The following is an 18891-nucleotide window of genomic DNA, read 5'->3' as shown; positions in this document are numbered from 1 at the left end:
TCTCTCATGGGAGTCTTCTTGCTGGTGTGAGGTCTTCTCAGGGGGAAGGACCAAGCCCAGGGCCCTCTAAGTTGGACCCAGTCTAGCTGTCCAGAGTTTTCATTCAAACTCATCAACTTTTCAGCCCTCTGATTCAACAGACTTTGTTTGCTCATTGCCATTTAAACATGAGCGTGACCAGACCCTGACGGGTGCTGGGGGGATGCCAGGAGATGGAGAGGACACTGTCTCTGCCCTCAGTCTGGTAGAAGACTTTGTAAGAACTTATGAAAACCAGCGGAGGAGTAGCGGAGGACAGTGGCCTAGGCCTAACTGAACTGCAGCGGGAGCCCAGGGAAGGCCAGAACGTCAGGGGCTGGACACATCCCAGAGAGCTTCAGGGAGCAGGCGGTGCATGCACTGAGTCCTGAGCACTGCAACATTCTTGCATAGGTTCAGAGCCATCTTCAGAGAAGATACTCAACTTGGCAATGTAGAGGCAGAAAGAAGACCACTGCCCAGAGACCAGGGTTCTCTGGAATGTCAGGGGACAAAACCGATGAAGTGGGGCCCTGCGAGAAGGCGGCCAAGGCTGCATGTTGGGATGGGAGCCATGACCAGTTTTCAGAATGCAAGGGGAGTAGATGCGAGGAGCAGAAGGATGTGCCAATCAGAGAATGTTCACACATACCACACAAGAGAGAACCGCAACATCTGACTGTCCCATCCACCACTGAGCCTTGTCTGCCACCGACTCTTCAGTCTGGGGTTCAAAAGAGGCATCTTTAGAATAAACAGTAAACATAAGATCCCCATACAAGCATTCAGAATGGGGATCAGCCACTCTGGGGAACAAAAATGCTCTGCTACTGGCATTCATCAACAGGGGCTTAATGTATAATTGGAGAAAGACATATAAGTTTTCATAACAATGCAGTATTTAAATGGCAGTTCAAGATTGCTGAAGGAGAAATATAAAGGAAGGGAAATGGAGCTAATATTTGTTTAGCTCTGGTAGGCCTAGCATCCCCTTTGTGGCAGAAACACAAACGTAGGTGTCAGATTATACTTTATATTCAAACAATAGTGAACAAAGCAATTTTGGAATCAGATGGTTGAGAAGTTGAGGGACTTGAATTAGGACTGAACAGGGAGTGGGGTCAAAATTAGAGGCCCTTGAGAGAAAGACTATGGAATTTGTTATTTGTTGGATTGTTTAGTTTATCCCCTTTGCCTTCAGGTAAGTCTATCATTTTCATCCCCAATTTACAAATGGTAGGGTGGAGGACCAGAGTTTAAGTTGACCACTAACTCTGGGTATTTAAAGACTGGTGGCATTATGAGTCAGTGGAAAGTAAATGACATTTGGAGTCAAAGAGCACTATCTCAGTGATTTAAATTAATTTCTCAACTTCGGTTTTCTTATCTTTAGGATGGGCACATCTCAGAGTTAAATCCAAGAAAAAACCTAAAGCACCCATTATATACTAGATGCATGTTAAAACTTAAGATCATTTTCTTTGCCAGGTGTCACTCTCTCTTCTGCTTGGACGGGAAATATTATGATCACAGTTACTTCTTACAGGTCTACCATATTTCAGCTACTCGGGTGCTATTCTGCATATGTTACTTACTGTTGTCCTTGGACAGTTCTGTGAAAAGACTAGGAGGGCAGGTGAGAGAGCTGATGCCCAGGATTTGAAGCGATGTGGTGAGTCAGATGGCAAAGACTGGTCTTAGAGCTCACATCTGTAGAAGTAGCCAGGGGTGCTCGGTTAAAAGGTGGCATCGCTTTGTATTTTAGAGACGTTATCACGTAAAAGTAAGACTACAGGCTTTGGAATCGTATAAACCCTGAATTTGATTGTGGATCTGGTAGAAATAGTGTGGGCCCTTGAACAAGTTATTAACCTCTCTGGACTATTATTTCCACATCTGTGAAATGAGGACAGGTCTTCCATATAGCAGGGCCGCTGTTTCGATTAAACTCATAATGCCTTTTGTGCTCATTGGTTGTGTTTACACCCTTACTCAGGGCGAGTGCGTGCTTTCCTTGACTGCATGGAGGAGCACAGGCAACAGGTGATACGCCAGAGGTAGAGCTTGCCCTACGAACTTGGGGATTGGCCCAGCCAGAGCTTTAAAGATCTTTCCCCAGGGGCCCCAAGGCTCATGCTGTTGTGTTGTGTTATTGGTTCCCAGAGGAGGCACTGTTTTTGAAGCTAGAGCTGGAACTGTTGGTTAATGCATAATGTGCAGCTTCAGGCCTCAGAAGTTTGATTCTGCTTCTCTCCCTATCGTGGAGATCCCTGAACACCGGGGCTGATCCTTAGTTTTGCATTAGGCTCAGCCAGATGGAGCCACAGACCCAGCACGATCTGTAAGGAGGTGGAAGGTACCAGTCCAGCCTTTGGAGGACTCTGGTTGTCAAGTTGAGGAGACAAGGCTTAGCACCTGAGAATGTCAGAGCTGGAGGGGGTCGCAGAGTTCACCTTATTTCACTCCATTCTACAAATGAGGTTGGGGAGATCCAGGGAGAAAAAGGAACGTTCTCAAGGCCACTAACTCCAGTTGGCAGAGCAGGGAATTGAGCCTGTAATTTCTACTAAACTCAGTCATTTTCCTCTATAAGACAACCTGGGAAGAAGAAAAAAACAATACTCAAACAACATCAAACACTCAAGTTAGCAGGTGCAAATTAAACTATTTGTATGTGCTTCCCATTGTATTGGGAGATTGGGGAGGTTGGTCTCCAACCCCTGTCCCTCAGGCTTTACTTGGGATCTGTGAAGAGAGGCAGCAATTAGCCAAACACCAGCTTAGATGACACAGACTAGGGAGGAAATCAAATTTACCAAAAAATTTGAGCATCCACCAAGGTGATCCCAGCATGTTCTTTCATAAATATCTTATTTAATCTTCAATTACTTCTCAAAACAACCCTTGAGGTAGGTTTATAACCCAATTTCCAAATGAGACTTGAACAGTGTAAACATATTTTCTAGGAACAGTCACTAAGTGGGAAAGAGAGGCTAAGTAATCTAAACATGTGACATCAGATCGGTGCTACTTCCATTCTTCTTTTCAAGGGGAAACATGGCTTGGACACTGTCTGTCGGATCCTTACTGTGTAGGCGCTCCTTGTGCTCTGAAGTGTGTCAGAGGTCCATGAGAAACCCAGCCCCTACCCTTGTGGAGTTCCTGGTCTGGTGGGAGAGATAAATAAGTAAATGGAACATTGTAATACAGTTTGCCAAATGCTTTCATAGCAGAATGCCTAGGGAAGTGAGAGCAAGACCATCTGTGAGTGTGTGTGTGTGCGTGCATGTGTGTGCATATGTACACACAAGGGAAAAGGAATGGAAAAGGAAGGTCTAGCCGGCCTTCATGAAGGATGTGAATCTTGACCCAAATCCTGAAGGATGACTTAGAGGTGACAATGTAGAGAAAGGAGAAAGGGCAGCTGGAGGAATTAGTAGGGAATCCCATGAAGTGATGCAAATCAGGGGCCTTGTAGCTCAGCAAACACTGTTGGGGAATGTTGGGGGGGCGTGCAGCACTCAGGGAACACTGCTTGGAGGAGGTGATCTGTGATCAAGAAGGTACCACCCAGGTACATGGCAGAAAAAAGCCACTGAGTCTGACCTTCATTCTTTGCCATGGGCCACGGTGTGTTTGTAGGGTTAGAGAGCCGTGGTGCAGAGCCACCTTTGCCCTTGCTGATTGAGAGCTGGGTAAGGGTTGGGTCACTTGATCAATTTACCAGTGTTGATGGAGCATTTACTCTGGGTGTTTCTGCAGCAGGAAGAATTTCAGGGACACATCACTCGGAGTCATGGGCAACTGAGTCAAATGGCTTTTGGTGGCCTCTGACACGGTCTCTCATTCAGCTTTTACTCAGCGAATAATTTGAAGTGTTGCTCCATGGATCAGGGGGTGGACTAGACTCTGGGGATTCCATGGTGAGCCAAACAGACATAGTTTTTGCCCTCGGGGACTTGCCATCTTGTGCAGGAGGAGATGGGGTGCAGAGTTACAAGCAAGAATGGCACGAGTGTTTATAAAATATAATAAATGCCAGTGAATAAAAGCTCTGTGCTGTAAAGGCACAAAATAGGGAGTCCTGATCTGGCCGTGAAGCTCAGGGAAGTGCCATTTGACCTGGGCCTGAGTAATGAAGACAGGAAGACTTGGCTCAGGCCAAGTCCATCAAATGGGAAAGACCACTCCTGACTCCCCACCTAAATACCTTAGGTGACATAAAGAAAGATGAACACTCATCCACCCCCAAAACCAAAGGCAGACTATCAATCTCTTGAAAGTATCTGAGGAGGGATGCTTATAACTTTAGGCCAGTGAGCCTAGGTGGAACTACATTAGCTTCCCTAGCTGTCACGAGGTAGGATTACCCTCCATCCTTTTGCACCATTTGCCTGTTTGCCTTCCAAGATCGGAAACTCCTAATTTCTGTCAACCAGAAAAACTGGCAGTTGTCGGGTCTCCTGCATGGGCAACTTTAATAAGACGACTGGAGATGGTTTCCTTCCTACTGGCGTTATACATAATCTCAAAAGTCTACAGCTTTCAGGAAACAAATGGAAAAGACAGAGGGAGGGAGGCTTGGGAGGAGTGGAAGCAGGGCATTGACTTCTAGGCAGAGACGGCCCCTCAAGTCCAGCTCTGAGGGAGACATAAAGAGCCCTTGTCACAATGCCTGTTGGGCATTTCAGCTCCTCAGAGTGTCAAAGAATCCGGCAGAAGAAGCCCCAGAGTCCAGCAAAACAGTCGCAGGTAGATGTCTACTGTCAGTGGCTTCCTAGTAAATGCTTAACGCCCTGTTCTCCAGATTTGGTTTTCAGCTGCTATTTGCGGAGGTTGCTGATTCCTGTGGTGTAAACGCTCCCGCCGTAGCCAATTTTCAAGCAACCAGCCTGACCCCATTGCATGTGGGGCTGGGAAGAGAGACCCAGGAGAGGCCCTCAGGAGCCCCTCAAGCCTCGCTCTAGCACATGGCTGTTACGTTCGCCAGAATCCGAGAGGGTGGGATCACCGATAACAGCAACAGCCCTAGACAAGGATTTGACCTCCTTCCAGATGGACGGACCGTAGAGACAAAAGCAGCCCAGTGCTTTCTCTGTAGGTCCAGATTGCTCTGTAGGATGCTCTCCTCATTGAGAGCATGAGCAAAGAGGAAGAACCAACATGAGGCCTTAGAGGGAAAAACACCCAAGTAAGGTAAAAGGAGCAGTAAATTAGTTACTACAACTGCAGAATAAGAATTTTAGGAAGCTGCCAGATATCTGCAACAGGAAGAAGTGCGACCCTGGTGGGCTAGGATCACAACGTAACGGGGAGGGAGAGGGCCGGGATGAAAAGGCATCAGAGTCAGCTGGAAGGAGGATGAATGAAGTAGAGAAAGAAGGCCAGGATACGAGCTGTGTAATAGCAGAATGAAATGTTCACGGAAAATAGAATTACGTTGCTATTATGGAAGGTAGTTTGGGGTTTGCTCTCCCACAGTGCAAAATCAAGAAATGAAAACAGTGAGAGAGAAAATGAGGGCAACGGAGGACAGAAATAGGAGCTCTAAAGTGAGGATTATGGGGAAAAACTGAGAAAGAAGCCTGAACCATTGAATAGAAGAAATACCTAAAGGAATGATCAAAGAAGATATTCCCAAACTAGGAAGAACCTGCCTCTGTAAATCCAAAAGGCTCATTGTGTTGTGGGAAAAATGAAAAAGATCCACGCTGTACTTATTTTGTCATTAATAAAATTCTAACATAATGGAAGGAAAATCTTTGACTATAACAGCATAAAAGAAGTTGCCTACAAAGGAAACAGACCAGGCTGGCCTCCCTCCATTTTCTCCTCTGTGACTTCAAATGTTAGAAGACAGTCTTCAGAGTTTTGAGGGGGAGAGGTCCTGGCCTAAGGATTATGCTTTTATAGGTAAAGATGGGAGAAGTGCCTTATGGGGATTTGCAGAGCAGAGAGCCGATTGAGGTGGGGCTGTAGGGGAAGAGTTCTGGGGGAGTGGGGAAGGTCAGGAATGAGGCAGAGGACTCTTCCCATACTTGTGATGGTTTGCCTTTAAGACTGTATGGGGTGCGGGGCGCCTGGGTGGCTCAGTTGGTTGGGCGACTGCCTTCGGCTCAGGTCATGATCCTGGAGTCCCGGGATCGAGTCCCGCATCGGGCTCCCTGCTTGGCAGGGAGTCTGCTGCTCCCTCTGACCCTCCTCCCTCTCATGCTCTCTGTCTCTCATTCGCTCTCTCAAATAAATAAATAAAATCTTTAAAAAAAAAAAAAGACTGTATGGGGTGCAAGTGTTATTTTTATTTTTATAAGGAACATGTGGTTCTATTAAAAAAAAAAGATAAAAACCATAACCTAATAAGGTAGATCAGGAAGACATTTATTCCATCTTGTTGATGAGACATCAAGGCTGAGAGAGTGCTTCTGAAGGCTCCTACTTGACAGGATTAGGTCCAGAATCCACATGTTTTGACTTCTGTTAAATATGCCACGAGCTCTGCCAGTTCCACCATATTGTCTCTTTGGAAGGCGACAGTCCCGCTGATGGATGGCCTGCATGTGGGTGGTGCCCTGGGAGCAGAGCAGATGGGAGAGGTGGATGATGGTGGGAAGCTGTGTTGGTTTGTTCATTTCTTAATTTGGTCAACCAGCATTTCTTGAGTGTCCGGTATGTGTTGGGCACTGTGCTAGGCATGGGGATTGCAGGCATGAATCAAATGCCACCTACGTGTATTCTTCTGAGACTCAGTGTACTGCTGTGAGGGAGAAGATGAAACACAGAGTTCTGCTTGGTCAAGGCCGGAGGTAGGGGTAAGCACATACATTATGCAAAGCCTAAGCCCATCAGAATCATCTGGAGGACTTGGGAAAAGCCAGAAGGCGAGACCCCACCCCTGGAGCTCTGATTCAGTAGGTGGAGCCCAAGAATTTGCATTTCTGCCACCAAACCCTGGGATTAGTTGAGAGTTCCCGAGGCTTCGGGTTTAGGAAAAATTCATCCATCTTGCAGATTTGGAGGTTAGAGAGGATGTATTCCTTGGGACTCATTTAGGTTCTGAGACACATCTAGCCAAGCAGGATTCCCCTGGTCCCTCAGAGAAATAATTCTGAAGGTGCACACTATCTAATTTGGAGTGCCCCCATAGGTCTGTGGCTGTGCAGGGTAAAGTTAGAGTCTTGATTCTGGAAGAACCCTCGCTCCATTCATTGCTGAGCTAAGTATGGAGTAAGGGACTCCAAGTGGCCTGTGTTAACAGTCACTGTGAATGGCAGAGCCAGGAGTAGAGGGCAAGTTCCCGGATCCCCCCCCTCCGCCGCACCGTGTTCCTTTCCAACATCACCACCCTGCTTCTCACCCCTCTGTTTCCGTTAGACCTGCTGGGCAGTTATTTCCTCAGCAAGTTTGATTACTCCTATCCCCTGCCACCAGGTCCTGCAGGCAGCCACTGAAGGGTTAACTTCAGTTGGACCGGGAGCCCCGAGCCAAGTACAGAGTGTCCATTGTGCGCCCGCCCCCTCCGCCCCCTCCGGAGGAGTCGCTGACTGCTGGAATGTGACAAGGCAGAAGGTTTTCACCTTGCGTCGTTGGCTTCCCTCCTCTGTGAGTGTGCGAGTGGGTGCATGTGCTCACGCTCACATGATGGCAGGGGTGCACCACGACACAACTCTCAGTTGCCTCCCAGACTCACCAAAAAAGTGAACTGTGAATTTGGGTTGGCCGGTCTGTGCTGGGAGAAGGCAGAGGGAGAACAACAGCTTTGTGTGCTGCTGAAGTAAACAGACAGGTTAGGTTTCTTTGCTCTTCCCTTTTGAAGACTTCTTTTTATTTTTTTAAGGTGAGGGGTGCATGTGGACATGGGGGGCTGGATAATAACCCTCAGCATGGACCTTGGATTTTGCAGAGGGCGCTTGGGCGGGCAGAGCTGTAGTTGGAGTCCTTAGAACCACAGGACTTGGAATAGCTGTCAGGGGGCTAATTCATTTTCATTCAGAAAGAACTTGAAGTCCTTCAAGTGCCCAATCCTGCACTGGGTGCTGAAGCGAATGTAAGAGCTGTACAACCACAGTTGGTCTCAGCCTGAGCCTGAATTGCAATCGAGGAAGGAAAATAAGATTCGTGTACTCAAGACAGCAAGAAGACAATGCCAGACTAGTATTTAGTGGCAAGCTATGCAGCCGGGTGCAGTGTAAGTCAGGCCAGGGAGCGAATGCTGTGGTCCAGAGTTTATAAAATGTTGCCATGGAGAAGTGAAGGCTTGGGCATGATCTTGGAATAAGGGAAGGCTTGGGTCTGTATGTTTGTTTGTTCCTTTGCGCAACAAACATTTGGTGAGGACCAACTTACCAGTCATTGCATGGGTTGGTGGAAGGAGATACAGAAAAGATTCTATAAAAATACCAAGGTGGAAGAATTCTGTGTGTTAATGCCACTGTGCAGACTGGTTTGATTTGAACAGGGAATGTGAGTTCCAATGAGCCCTAGGACTGGATTCTTCAAGTGAGACCAGTGTGCAAAGTCTGGAAGTGATGTGTTCCTGAACACTGGGATGATTTGAAACTGCATTACTGTTTGATCTCTGGTATTTATCATGTTATACTCAGACTGGTCTGGTTCAGGTCCCCGTGCAGCAAGAATTGAATTTCAGCTGAGCCTCCTCATGGTCCCCCTGCCTCTACTATCAGGTTCTATTAATCCATCCCTTACACTACATGCTGGAATTATCTTCCCAAAGCACAGCTTTGATAGTGCCCCTTTCCTACATCCCTTAAATGGCTTCCCATTACCTATAAGATAAAATCCAGCTCATTAGCATTGCATGCAAGGGTGTTCGTGATCTGGCTGTAACCTTTTATCTCCAGCTTTACCTTTCACCAGTCCCAATTTTGTACAGCATCTCCTGGCTGAACATCAACATTCTCTTTCCTGAGCATGACCCTGCAGGTTCCTGCCCCAGGCCTTGCCTCATGCTGTCCCTTGTGTCTTCCTTCTTCCCACTCTACCTGTTGAAGCCCCTGAAGGTCAAAGCCATTTTCTGTGCTCGCGTTGAAACCTTTCTGTGTGCTTTCCCATCGATTTATCTCTACTTTGCCCAAGGGGGAAACGTTTTCTCTTTCCTTTGTTTCTCTCCTTTACTATAGGACATGTAAATATCTGCTCTGTTTCAGTTATTTTCCAGATCTCTCTTCAAGAACATAAGCTCCCTAAGGAAAGAGATTGTATTTCCATTGTCATCTTAGGGTCTTGACTGGAGGAGCACTGAAAAACAGATTGTTGGATTTTCATGTTTTGTGGACCTCTTATGACTTGAGCTTTAAGTGTTGGAGCATGGTCTTCTACAAATTAGTTAATGATTTATACCATCAACCCTAAGGAACTCTTTTTTTTTAAATTAGATTTGGTTACTTTTATTTTTTTTAATTTTTTTATTGTTATGTTAATCCCCATACATTACATCATTAGTTTTAGATGTACATCAACCCTAAGGAACTCTTACAAGGGAATCTTTTTTTAATGGAAGATACTGTCTTAATAATATGCCCATTTCACACTGCTTTCCATTCCTCTAAAGTTAGATTTCATCATCTTCTGTTGCAGCACAGAACCTGCAATAGACGTTCAAAGTTCCAAATGGATTTAGTCTAGGAACTTTTAGTGGAGAACTTGCCTCACTTTTTCCCTGACACAAGGATAACTTTGTAGGCTGTGCCAGGGAATTAAAATGTACACTGAAGATTCCTGCCAGAGGAAGTAAACCACCAGACACGACCACGAAAAACACGGCTTGCAGTTTGGATGGATTTGGGGTACAAGCTGAGAAAGATCTTTTGGACAGTTGCTGCTTGACAACAGGAACACTTTCTAAGGCATCCGGATGTCTCCTCCAACATCTAGTATGGTCCTCGACACCAAAATGAATGTTGACTTGAATACGACTTTTTAAAAAATTATATAAAGTTTTGGGGAGGTAGGCAAATCAGTCTAGACGAGACAAATGATCTTATAAGTAAAAGAATCTTTCATTGGCATCGGGTCTCACTGCCCACCCCAGCCCCTAAGTGGAGACTTGGTCCATTTGGAGCCTGGGGCACAGGTGACTGTTCAGTCTTTGTGTGACAAATTCAGTGAAGATGCTCTTACTCTCACTTGGACAAGCCTCTTCTAGAAATGCTGCGTTCGTCGGCTTTTCCCCTAAGAGGATGCAGTTGTAAATGTGTCTTTCTGTAGGGGCCGAGCAGTTTCCAGGAGCCGAGTACGCACCTGGGCGCCTCTGGGGAGCAGGTTCATGTTGAAACCCTGGCTGTCTTGCTGGCTAGCTTCCTCACAGGATGTCAACTGAAAATGTCCTGATTCCAGAGGGAGAAAATACGTGGCCGGTCTCCAGGCTTCGTTTTTCGCTGTTCTGAATGTGTCTTTGCAGTTGTTGTTGGGCATTTTCTGGTGGGCACATGTGCTGGTTAATACCTTACATTGCTCACCCCGAAGGTGTGGGGTAATGTGTTCTGCTGGGAAACCTCAGAGTTCTGAGCCATTTAAGAAGGCTTGAGTGTGATCTTACCTGCAGCCTAAGGGTGGAAGGAGACAAAGCCTTGAAGTTTTGTGCGGCCTCAGGGCTCTCAATTTTCTCTTGAGGAGGAGCATTGGGCTTCCTTTGGGGCTTTGAAAATGATGAGTCTGAAACTGGGAATAATGGGACATGTGGTGAGTAAGGGTGAGGGATAGTTTAGCTGATCCTATGATGGTCTAAAGAGAACCTGACTGATGTTTCTGGTTTCCTCTGGGAGGAAGGCAGAATCAAAGATCCCCGGGGGTGGGGAGAGGTGGGGAGGGGCGGTGGGGAGAGCCATCCCTGACATTTCCAAAGGCCTGTGAAATGCTCCCTCTCTCTCTCTTTCTCTTTTTTGTTGTCGTGTAGACAGAATGCTACTTCATTTCAGGACCAGAAAGGGAATTAAAACTGTCTTGGACGGCTATTTTTATCTAAATAATTGATCATGATGAAATATCTTTTGTGTGAACAGAAACATTTTTTAGCAATTGTTTTGCATTAATCACAGCATTCAAAGTGCTTTTCCACTGAACTCTTTATGTTTTCCTCTTTCAAGCCTGCATCTAAGCTTTGCGTCTGTTTTAAGAAATAAAGATAATTTTGTGTAATTGAAATAATTTAGCATGAAAAATGATAAAGAAAGAATGGTCAGGAGGTTAGGTGAGTGTCCTTCCACCAAGATGACAGAGGGTTTCACCCTGACAGCTCGGGGGGCGGGCTGTGTTGTGTTCAGTTTGCAAACTGTTCTTCACGTGTGAGAGGGAAGTGGTGCAAGAAGCCAGCCCAGTGCCATTCCCACAGACCTGCCTCAACACTTCAGACTTCCCTTTCGTCATGGTTGGTTTTGGTGGTGACTCAGCTCGCTGTGGCTTCAGTATAAAAAACTTCTAGCTTGTTATTGGACTGGAGGACTGGCTTCTCTTCTCTTTATTCTTGGGCCCATAGCCATAAAAATTAACAATTCAATGAAGGGCTGTGTGTGTGTGCGTGTGTGTGTGCGTGTGTGTGTGTGTGTTTCCCTCACTGCCAATAGAATCCAATTTGGGGATATGCATGTTCTGTTTGATTTTTTTCCCATCACTTTTTTTTTTTTTTTCTGATGGCCATAGATTAGAGGGAAGGGGCTTCTGGAACTTAGGTTGAGTTCCTTTTGAGGTCATTTTCCTTCCTGCCATGTCTAATTAATGTCTCTGCTTCTCAGTTGCAGATCTGACCTCTTCTGAACACGTGGCCGTGTCTGCATCCCTGGGACTCTGAACCCAGCAGCTGGACCACTTTGTCCTTGGGATTTTGGACGTCCTCTCTTCTCACCTTTCCCTTTTCCCCTCTTCCGTCCCACCTCCTGAGAACTCCTGAAGACTGTAGGATTGTCATGGAGTCCAGGGAGATCTTAAGCAGCTCCCGGCAAAGGGGGGACGAGTCGGAATTCCTGCCTGTCTCCTCGAACAAGCCCCCAGCTGCTCCTGGCTGTGCAGGCGAACCTTTGCTCTCTGCTCCAGGAGCTGGGAAGGGGATCCCAGTGGGCGGAGAACGCATGGAGCCGGAGGAGGAGGATGAACTGGGCTCAGGGCGAGATGTGGATTCCAACTCAAACGCAGACAGCGAGAAATGGGTTGCAGGAGATGGCCTGGAAGAACAGGAATTTTCTATCAAGGAGGCAAACTTCACAGAGGGGAGTCTGAAGCTGAAGATTCAGACCACCAAGCGGGCTAAGAAACCCCCAAAGAATCTGGAGAACTATATATGCCCGCCTGAGATCAAGATCACCATAAAGCAATCTGGCGACCAGAAGGTGTCCCGTGCTGGGAAAAATAGCAAAGCCACGAAGGAGGAGGAAAGAAGCCACTCCAAAAAGAAGGTAGGGAACCCTGTTTTGTAGGCTTTTTGTTTATTCATTTTTGCCATTCTCCCTCCAACTGTTAAAGGTCTGTGTGCTTATTACATATTTATTTTGGAATTATCAATCTCTTTGATGGAATACTTAGTGCCCTCCAGGAGAAATGCCTCTGATATCTTGGTACAGTGTCTAATTTATTATTATATCTTCTACCCACATGAAAATCAATAGCCTCTAGAATTATAATTCTGGAGCATTCCTATTTATTGTGTAGCCACCAATTGACTGGGTCGGACCTGGCTAACCTGTGACAAAATATTTGCATCTTTTCGTAGAGTTAAGCGTGGGATGTTAAAAATTTTTGGTCAATCATAACAGTCAAGAACCTATATAACCTCCTTTTGATTTCAGTACTGCTGTAAGTCTTTCTAAAATAGGCAAGTCACTCACTGGACTGAGGAAGCCATCTTCATAGGATTTAGGCTGCTAGAAGGCTAAAAGATCATTGCTCTGAAAACCAATGGTGAGCCCTGGAGCTCAAGCTAGAGAAAGAAAAAGGGGCTGGTGACTGACCCTAATCACTGTTTAACACAGTGTAGATTTTTTAAGACTGGGCATTGAATACACTCAGTTGGTTGTCATTTTCCTCCTAAAAGTCAAACAGGTGACAAGCAGCTCTCTAGGTGGTGTCATTTGGTTGGGAATGAATGGGTCTAGGTTTCGTCGTATTTATATCACATCATGTTTATATCACAGTGACCTCCCTTCTTGGGAGGGGTATGGCACTCAGCCATGATAGCAGGGGATGGCCCTAGTCTGGGAAGTGTTTGTCCCCAAAATTGTCTGGGGCTGGTGAATGCCTCTGAAAGGGGCCCTGTTGTTTTCAGAGGTTTTAGGTTCAGAGTGGTAAGAGTTCATCAGTGTCTTTGTAACTTTTCCCCACATCTGATTTATTTGGGCTCTGGATATGATGGATTAGCTAAAAATAGCACATATGAATGACCCTCTCTCCTTTATGACTCAGAGATAATCTGTAACATTTATGTTTCTAGTGGTTTTTGAGCTTCTCAGCAGTCGCTCTCAATAGAACTGCTAGGAATCATGTTCTTTCTTTGGTGTAGGGCTTGTGTCCTTCCTCATGCTAAGTGTTTTGGCTGATATGTTGCATTTAAAATCCAAAGACTTGGATAAGAAGAGATTTCCTAGGGTGACCAGTGCCTTTCAGTTTGTTCAGACTATCCCAGTTTTAAAACCCAAAGTCCTACATCCAGGAGCCCTTTCAGTCTTGGGCAAGCCAAGACAGTCGGTCGTCTTATTTTGACATTTGGAACATGCAGTAATTTTTAGAAGTTGGCTTGTTTTTACAGAACATAGAGGTAGTGCTTTCCCTCCCCTGTCCTCATGACAAGTTGTGGTGGTTTCTGGGGTCTCTGTCATAAAACCAAAGATTCTCTAGATGCTTGTGGAACCTCCTGAAATTCTTGGAAGAGAATGCAACAGTTCAAATTAGGCTCCACTTAGAAAGTGAGGCTTTGCTTTGGAGTCGGGTCTCTTCAGCTTTGAAAATGAGTATCTTTGTCTCTGGCCACCGAGATGGCCGGTTCTTTGTGTATTGTCAGATTTTTGTGTGGGTGGGCAGTCTCGAAAACTGTGGTAACTGTTTTCGCTCCATCCCCCTCACTGCCAGGACTTGAGCAACAGCCCACGGTTTGGGGTGTGCAAACTCAAATTCATTACCCTAGAAAGAGCTACGTTGTCCTGATCAGATATGACCTTACCTACAGCCACAGGACTGTTCCCAGAGATAGCCTTCTGCCTCTTTGAATGCCCCAGAATAAAATTCTGGATTTTGTGACACGGGGATGATTTCGAAGCTGCAGTGTGCAATGGACCTCCATCCTCAAATCTGAAATTCTCAGGCTTGTCGTCCTCACCCAAAAAGCCGGATGCCTTTTGTGTGCTTTATTGGAAAGAGAGGTGAAATCACTTCTTTGAATGTGTGACTTACGAAGTAAGTGTTTCTAAGTCTTAGGAATTGGAAAGGAGAGAAAGGAAGGGGAAGGACTGAAATTTAGCTCACAGTGCTGCATTATGCTGACACTATAAAGGGAGGATCTATAAAAATTTTAAATTCCTAAGCTTGCTTCACACTGCACTTCTCCATCCTTCCTACCTTTATTTATGCCTGGAGCTATTACTTTCCAGAAATGAATGCATGAAGTTATCAGTACTGAGTTTTAATCACTTGATAGATGATAGAAACATTCTCTGATCTCTATTGGATTAGAGTGTTAACTTTATTACTCTGCAGAGTTCCTGTTGGTTTGAAAAGACGGAGTTAGCAAAAGCTGAACTTGAGGTGAAGTAGAAACTGCGCTTACCGTTTCAGTGCTTGGAAGAATTCACTTATTCGTATGAATGTGAAATACGTGATCAGTAACTGGGGGTGGGGAAAGGATGAGGATGGTATTTGGTAAGCAATGAGCGTCTGACTCTAAAATCTAGTCTTCTGGATTTTTTTTTTTTTTTAAGCAAACTCTACCCCCAACGTGGGGCTCAAACTCATGGCCCTGAGATCAAGAGTCTCATGCTCTACTGACTGAGCCAGCCAGGTGCCCCCCACCCTTTTTTTTTTTTTTAATGAGGCAAGCCACTCATTGAAGTATTCATGGAGTGGCCCCTGGGACCCAGGTCCTACGTTGGGAGCGAGGAGGGAGGCTTTGTTGAGCTGATCCTTGAGTTGGTAGAGATGCCCACTTGGGAGTCACCTGAATATACATGCTGACTTGGAGCAGGGGTCGGCAAACTGTAGTCTGTGGGCCAGATCTAGCTCCTGGCCTGTTTTTGTATAACCCGCAAGCAAAGAATGGTTGGAAAAAAATCAAACAAAGAATAATATTTTGTAACATGTGAAAATTATATGAAATTCAAATTTCAGTGTCCATAAATACAGTTTTATTGGACCGGAGCCACATCCATTTGTTTACATTTTGTCTGTGACTGCTTTTGCACTAAAACGGCAGAGTGGAGTGGTTGTGACAGAAACTGTATGTCCCACAGAACTCAAACTATGTACTTTCTGGCCTGTACCAAAGGGGGGAAAATATATATATATATATATATATATATATATATATATATTTATATGTATTTGTTGAGCCTTGGTTTAGGGAAAGGACATAGAGTTTCAGGATAACAAGACTCTAGCATTCATGTTCGGTTTTGATTTTAATGATTCCACCTCCAAACTTGGAGGCTGGGGGAAATTGGGTGCTACATCATTATGTGCTTTTTTTTTTTTTTTCAGACCAATTAATTTTATTCAAGTCATTGTTTGACAGCCTTAGGCAAAGATAGCTCATATTGGATCCCAAATGATTTTCTTTTTCATTGGTTTTTAAAAAGCATACTCCTTAGGATAATGATAGCATTCCTTACATATCACAGCTAGTGTTTTGCTAGGCTAACTGTATTTCTGTGAGTTCTGCTACTTTGGGGGGAAGATGTATACGTGTGGCATCCTCAAGAGCTTTATTCCAAGTTTCAAACCTAACACCAATCCTCCAAACTGGAGAGAGCCATTATAGTTGTCCAGGCAACATGGCCCCTTGAGTGGTAGGATGGTAGGAGGGGACCCATGAAGATACCTCTTCACTGGCTCAGGGATGCATGGACTCTTTCCAACCAGGGGTCAGCTCTCCTCTCTTCCATATGAAATTAGGATGGCCACTGAAAATGGAAGTGGGTTTATGGTGAATGCATTTATGTGAGGTGTAAGAGCAACATTTGGTGAGAAGTGGAGGCTAAGAAGAGCATTCAGAATATATTCCAGGACCTCAGAATTGTCCTTTGGATGGACCTGCTTTGCAGATGGACTCAGTAAAGGCAACTCCCTCCTTATATCGTTGCATGTTAGAGTCAGCCAGGCAAGTGATGAAGTAACATAAGCTTCATGTACTTCCCTTCTAGGTCACTCAATCCAAACAATAGAAAACATGAGACTGAATCTCTAGAAGCAAGTATAGCATGTGAGCATAGAATGTTCCAACAGTGACAGGTTTTTGAAAAGCTCTCAGGTGGGCAGAGCTTAGCAGCTCTCCTCTTTCCTGCGGACTTCCCGTGGGAGTCAGGGACTCCCATCCAGATTCAACAGCATGAGAGGAAGAGGGGACTCTTAGACCAGCTCCCTTCAGTGACCCAGGCTGGGAAATGTGGGTGGTAATCTGCACCAACTGGCTTGGTGGCTTTGCATCTGGAGTATAACCTTGTTGAAGCCCCAGTTTCTTTATCTGTCAAATAGAGAAGATAATTTCCACATGATATAACTCAATGGAAGATTTTAGGAAAAATGGGTAATCGACAGAGCACACATAGTAATAACCAGTTCGGATCTATGGAGCTCTGTGGCAGGCCCTCTGCTAGCTATTTTATATGGATTCATCTTCACTGTTAGTCCTTACAACAGTCCTGCCAGGCAGATACTACCTACTTACAGATGAGGAAATTGAGGCTCATTTGCTTCAAAAAAGCAGGAACCCAAATGGGCAGGGTTGGTCTTTGAAGCTGGTTCTTCTGTATGCCAAACCTAAGGCTATATTCCAGTCCCAAAGTGACCACACTCTAAAAGACCTCTGGAAGGTAGGATCTAAGCACTGGGACATTTCTTGCACATCTTCCATGTAAGTTAGGGTGACAGGATCATCATCTGGTATATTGTCCTTAATTCCAAGTGTTCCAGGATATTGGAGAGAAAATTCAAAGCCTCATGAGTTAAAGTTTTGGTTTTTTTTCCTTTGTTCTGCTTTTGACCAAAATACAACTTCTTTGGATTTAGTTTTCCCTTTTCCCAGCTTCATCAGGAGAACCTGTTTCCTCCAACAGCAAGGACTTTAACCCTATATCCACCAGTGGCCTGCTCTAGTCCTAGAAACATGCTCGGGATTTGTTCTTGGCAATCCCCCTACACCATCTTCATATGTCTATGGAAAGACTCGAGCATGTTGCTCTGAGCACTCCTGACCCTCTCTTAGGAAGTTCAGTGGGTCAGACATTCATTTACTCATTCTTTAAATAGTACCTTTTTTGTGCCAAACACAAAGTATGGATGTAGATGGGAAGCGAGGTTGGCATCAGATTGCAGGGAGTGATGAATATCAAATGAATAAGTAAGTGGGTTTGCATTTAAGTCGGTAAGTAATGGGAATGCTCAGTGGGCTTTGAAGTGGGGAGACGGAAGTGTTGGGGGCCCAGGAAACATAATGACAGTGATGCAGGGCAGAGAAACTGAAAAGGGGAGCCTTTAGGTAATACAGATGTCACTGAGGGTTCTCCATTTTTTCCATAGGGTGCTGAGAGGCCCATTTCTCTCTTGACCCTCTGTGGTGATAGCAGTTTGGTGTATTAGGTAGTTGGAAGAGGGTGTGGGGCAGGGGAAGAAGGTAGCTCAGAATGCCTGTTATCTGACTGGTATACCCCTCATCTCCTCCACTCTGGCCCGGGGCACCCAGCAAAGAGCCTTCCATCCTCTTTGTGACTCAGGTGTCTTTCCCTTGCCATCATTTTGCCCAGCAGCCTCTCTGGTCGCTCCTATGTACATCACTTGACTGTGGGCTTGCCCTCCCTTCTTCCAGGGGTGAGAAGGTGGTGTTTTCAACTCCTGGGGGTATGAGCTTCTTCCCCCCCACAATACCCTCAACCTGATAGGAGAGCAGGTCTTGCCAGCTTTTCTTCACAAGAGGCTGAATTTCCCCTCTTGATTAATTTTATGTTTTCTCTCTATAGACTTTTTTTTTTTTTTTTTTTAAGAAGCACATTCCTATTCATTCATCAGTGTGCCTGAAAATTTTGGTTCCTGATAGGTTTCTCCCTAGTTATTTTATGGCTAAAGCTGCATGAAGCGGGGTGAATAACCCTCTCCACAAAGTATTTGTCTCCAAGGGGCAACAGGTGACATTTGACATCTGGAGCTGAAGGTGTAGGGGATAGAACACTGGACTTGGGGATGGGAGTCCTGGACACTAGCTCTGTCTCTATCACTAACAATTTCAGCAAGATTGATTCACCTTCCTGGGTCTCAGTGTCTGCATGTTAAAAAAAAAAAAAAAATAGAAAAGAAAAAAAGAATGAACCCAAACCAGCTTTTGACCTCTGCAGCCTTATTTCTGTTTAAAAACTGGAAACTTTAAGAGCCATTCTGCTAGATGGGGGCAAGTCTTTAACAAAACTAGTTACTATAAACAAAATTTTTGACCTCTCTTTGGACCCGCTGTTCCATCATCAGATTATTTCCTTTCTGCCCCAGCGTCAAAAGGCCCACGATCATGGGAGCAAGTGTCGGAGTTGAGTTTAGAAAGTGGTGAGATTTACCAAGCGTGTGTTCCATGACGATATTCTGGGAAACTTTGGTTCTTCCTTCCCTTCTTGTATTTTTCTTTTTTTCCTCTGTATTTGGGATTCTCTGGGGGTTTAAAGCACCATGCTGGCTCTTTTC

At 45.3% G+C, this 18891-nt stretch overlaps 1 protein-coding gene across 2 annotated transcripts in view; it reads left to right on the top strand.

Annotated features, from left to right (window-relative positions):
• The window catches only part of SETBP1 (SET binding protein 1), a 365222-nt gene that overhangs the window by 9409 nt on the left and 336922 nt on the right, over positions 1–18891 (top strand). Inside the window, exons 1-2 of one of the 2 annotated variants that reach the window (XM_034996233.1) lie at positions 7535–7617; positions 11766–12422. In XM_034996233.1, coding sequence (XP_034852124.1) covers positions 11937–12422 — 486 coding nt within the window. In that variant the 5' untranslated portion in view covers positions 7535–7617; positions 11766–11936. Of the gene's footprint in view, positions 1–7534; positions 7618–11765; positions 12423–18891 lie in introns of those variants that run through there. The other variant, XM_034996232.1, reaches the window with a different exon arrangement.

This window comes from Mirounga leonina, unplaced genomic scaffold, assembly GCF_011800145.1.
Source record: "Mirounga leonina isolate KUSES-001 unplaced genomic scaffold, KU_Mleo_1.0 Mir_93, whole genome shotgun sequence".
Taxonomy (NCBI): Eukaryota; Metazoa; Chordata; class Mammalia; order Carnivora; family Phocidae; genus Mirounga; species Mirounga leonina.
The sequence above is the reverse complement of the archived record's forward strand: the minus strand, read 5'-3'. Positions and strand labels throughout refer to the sequence as shown.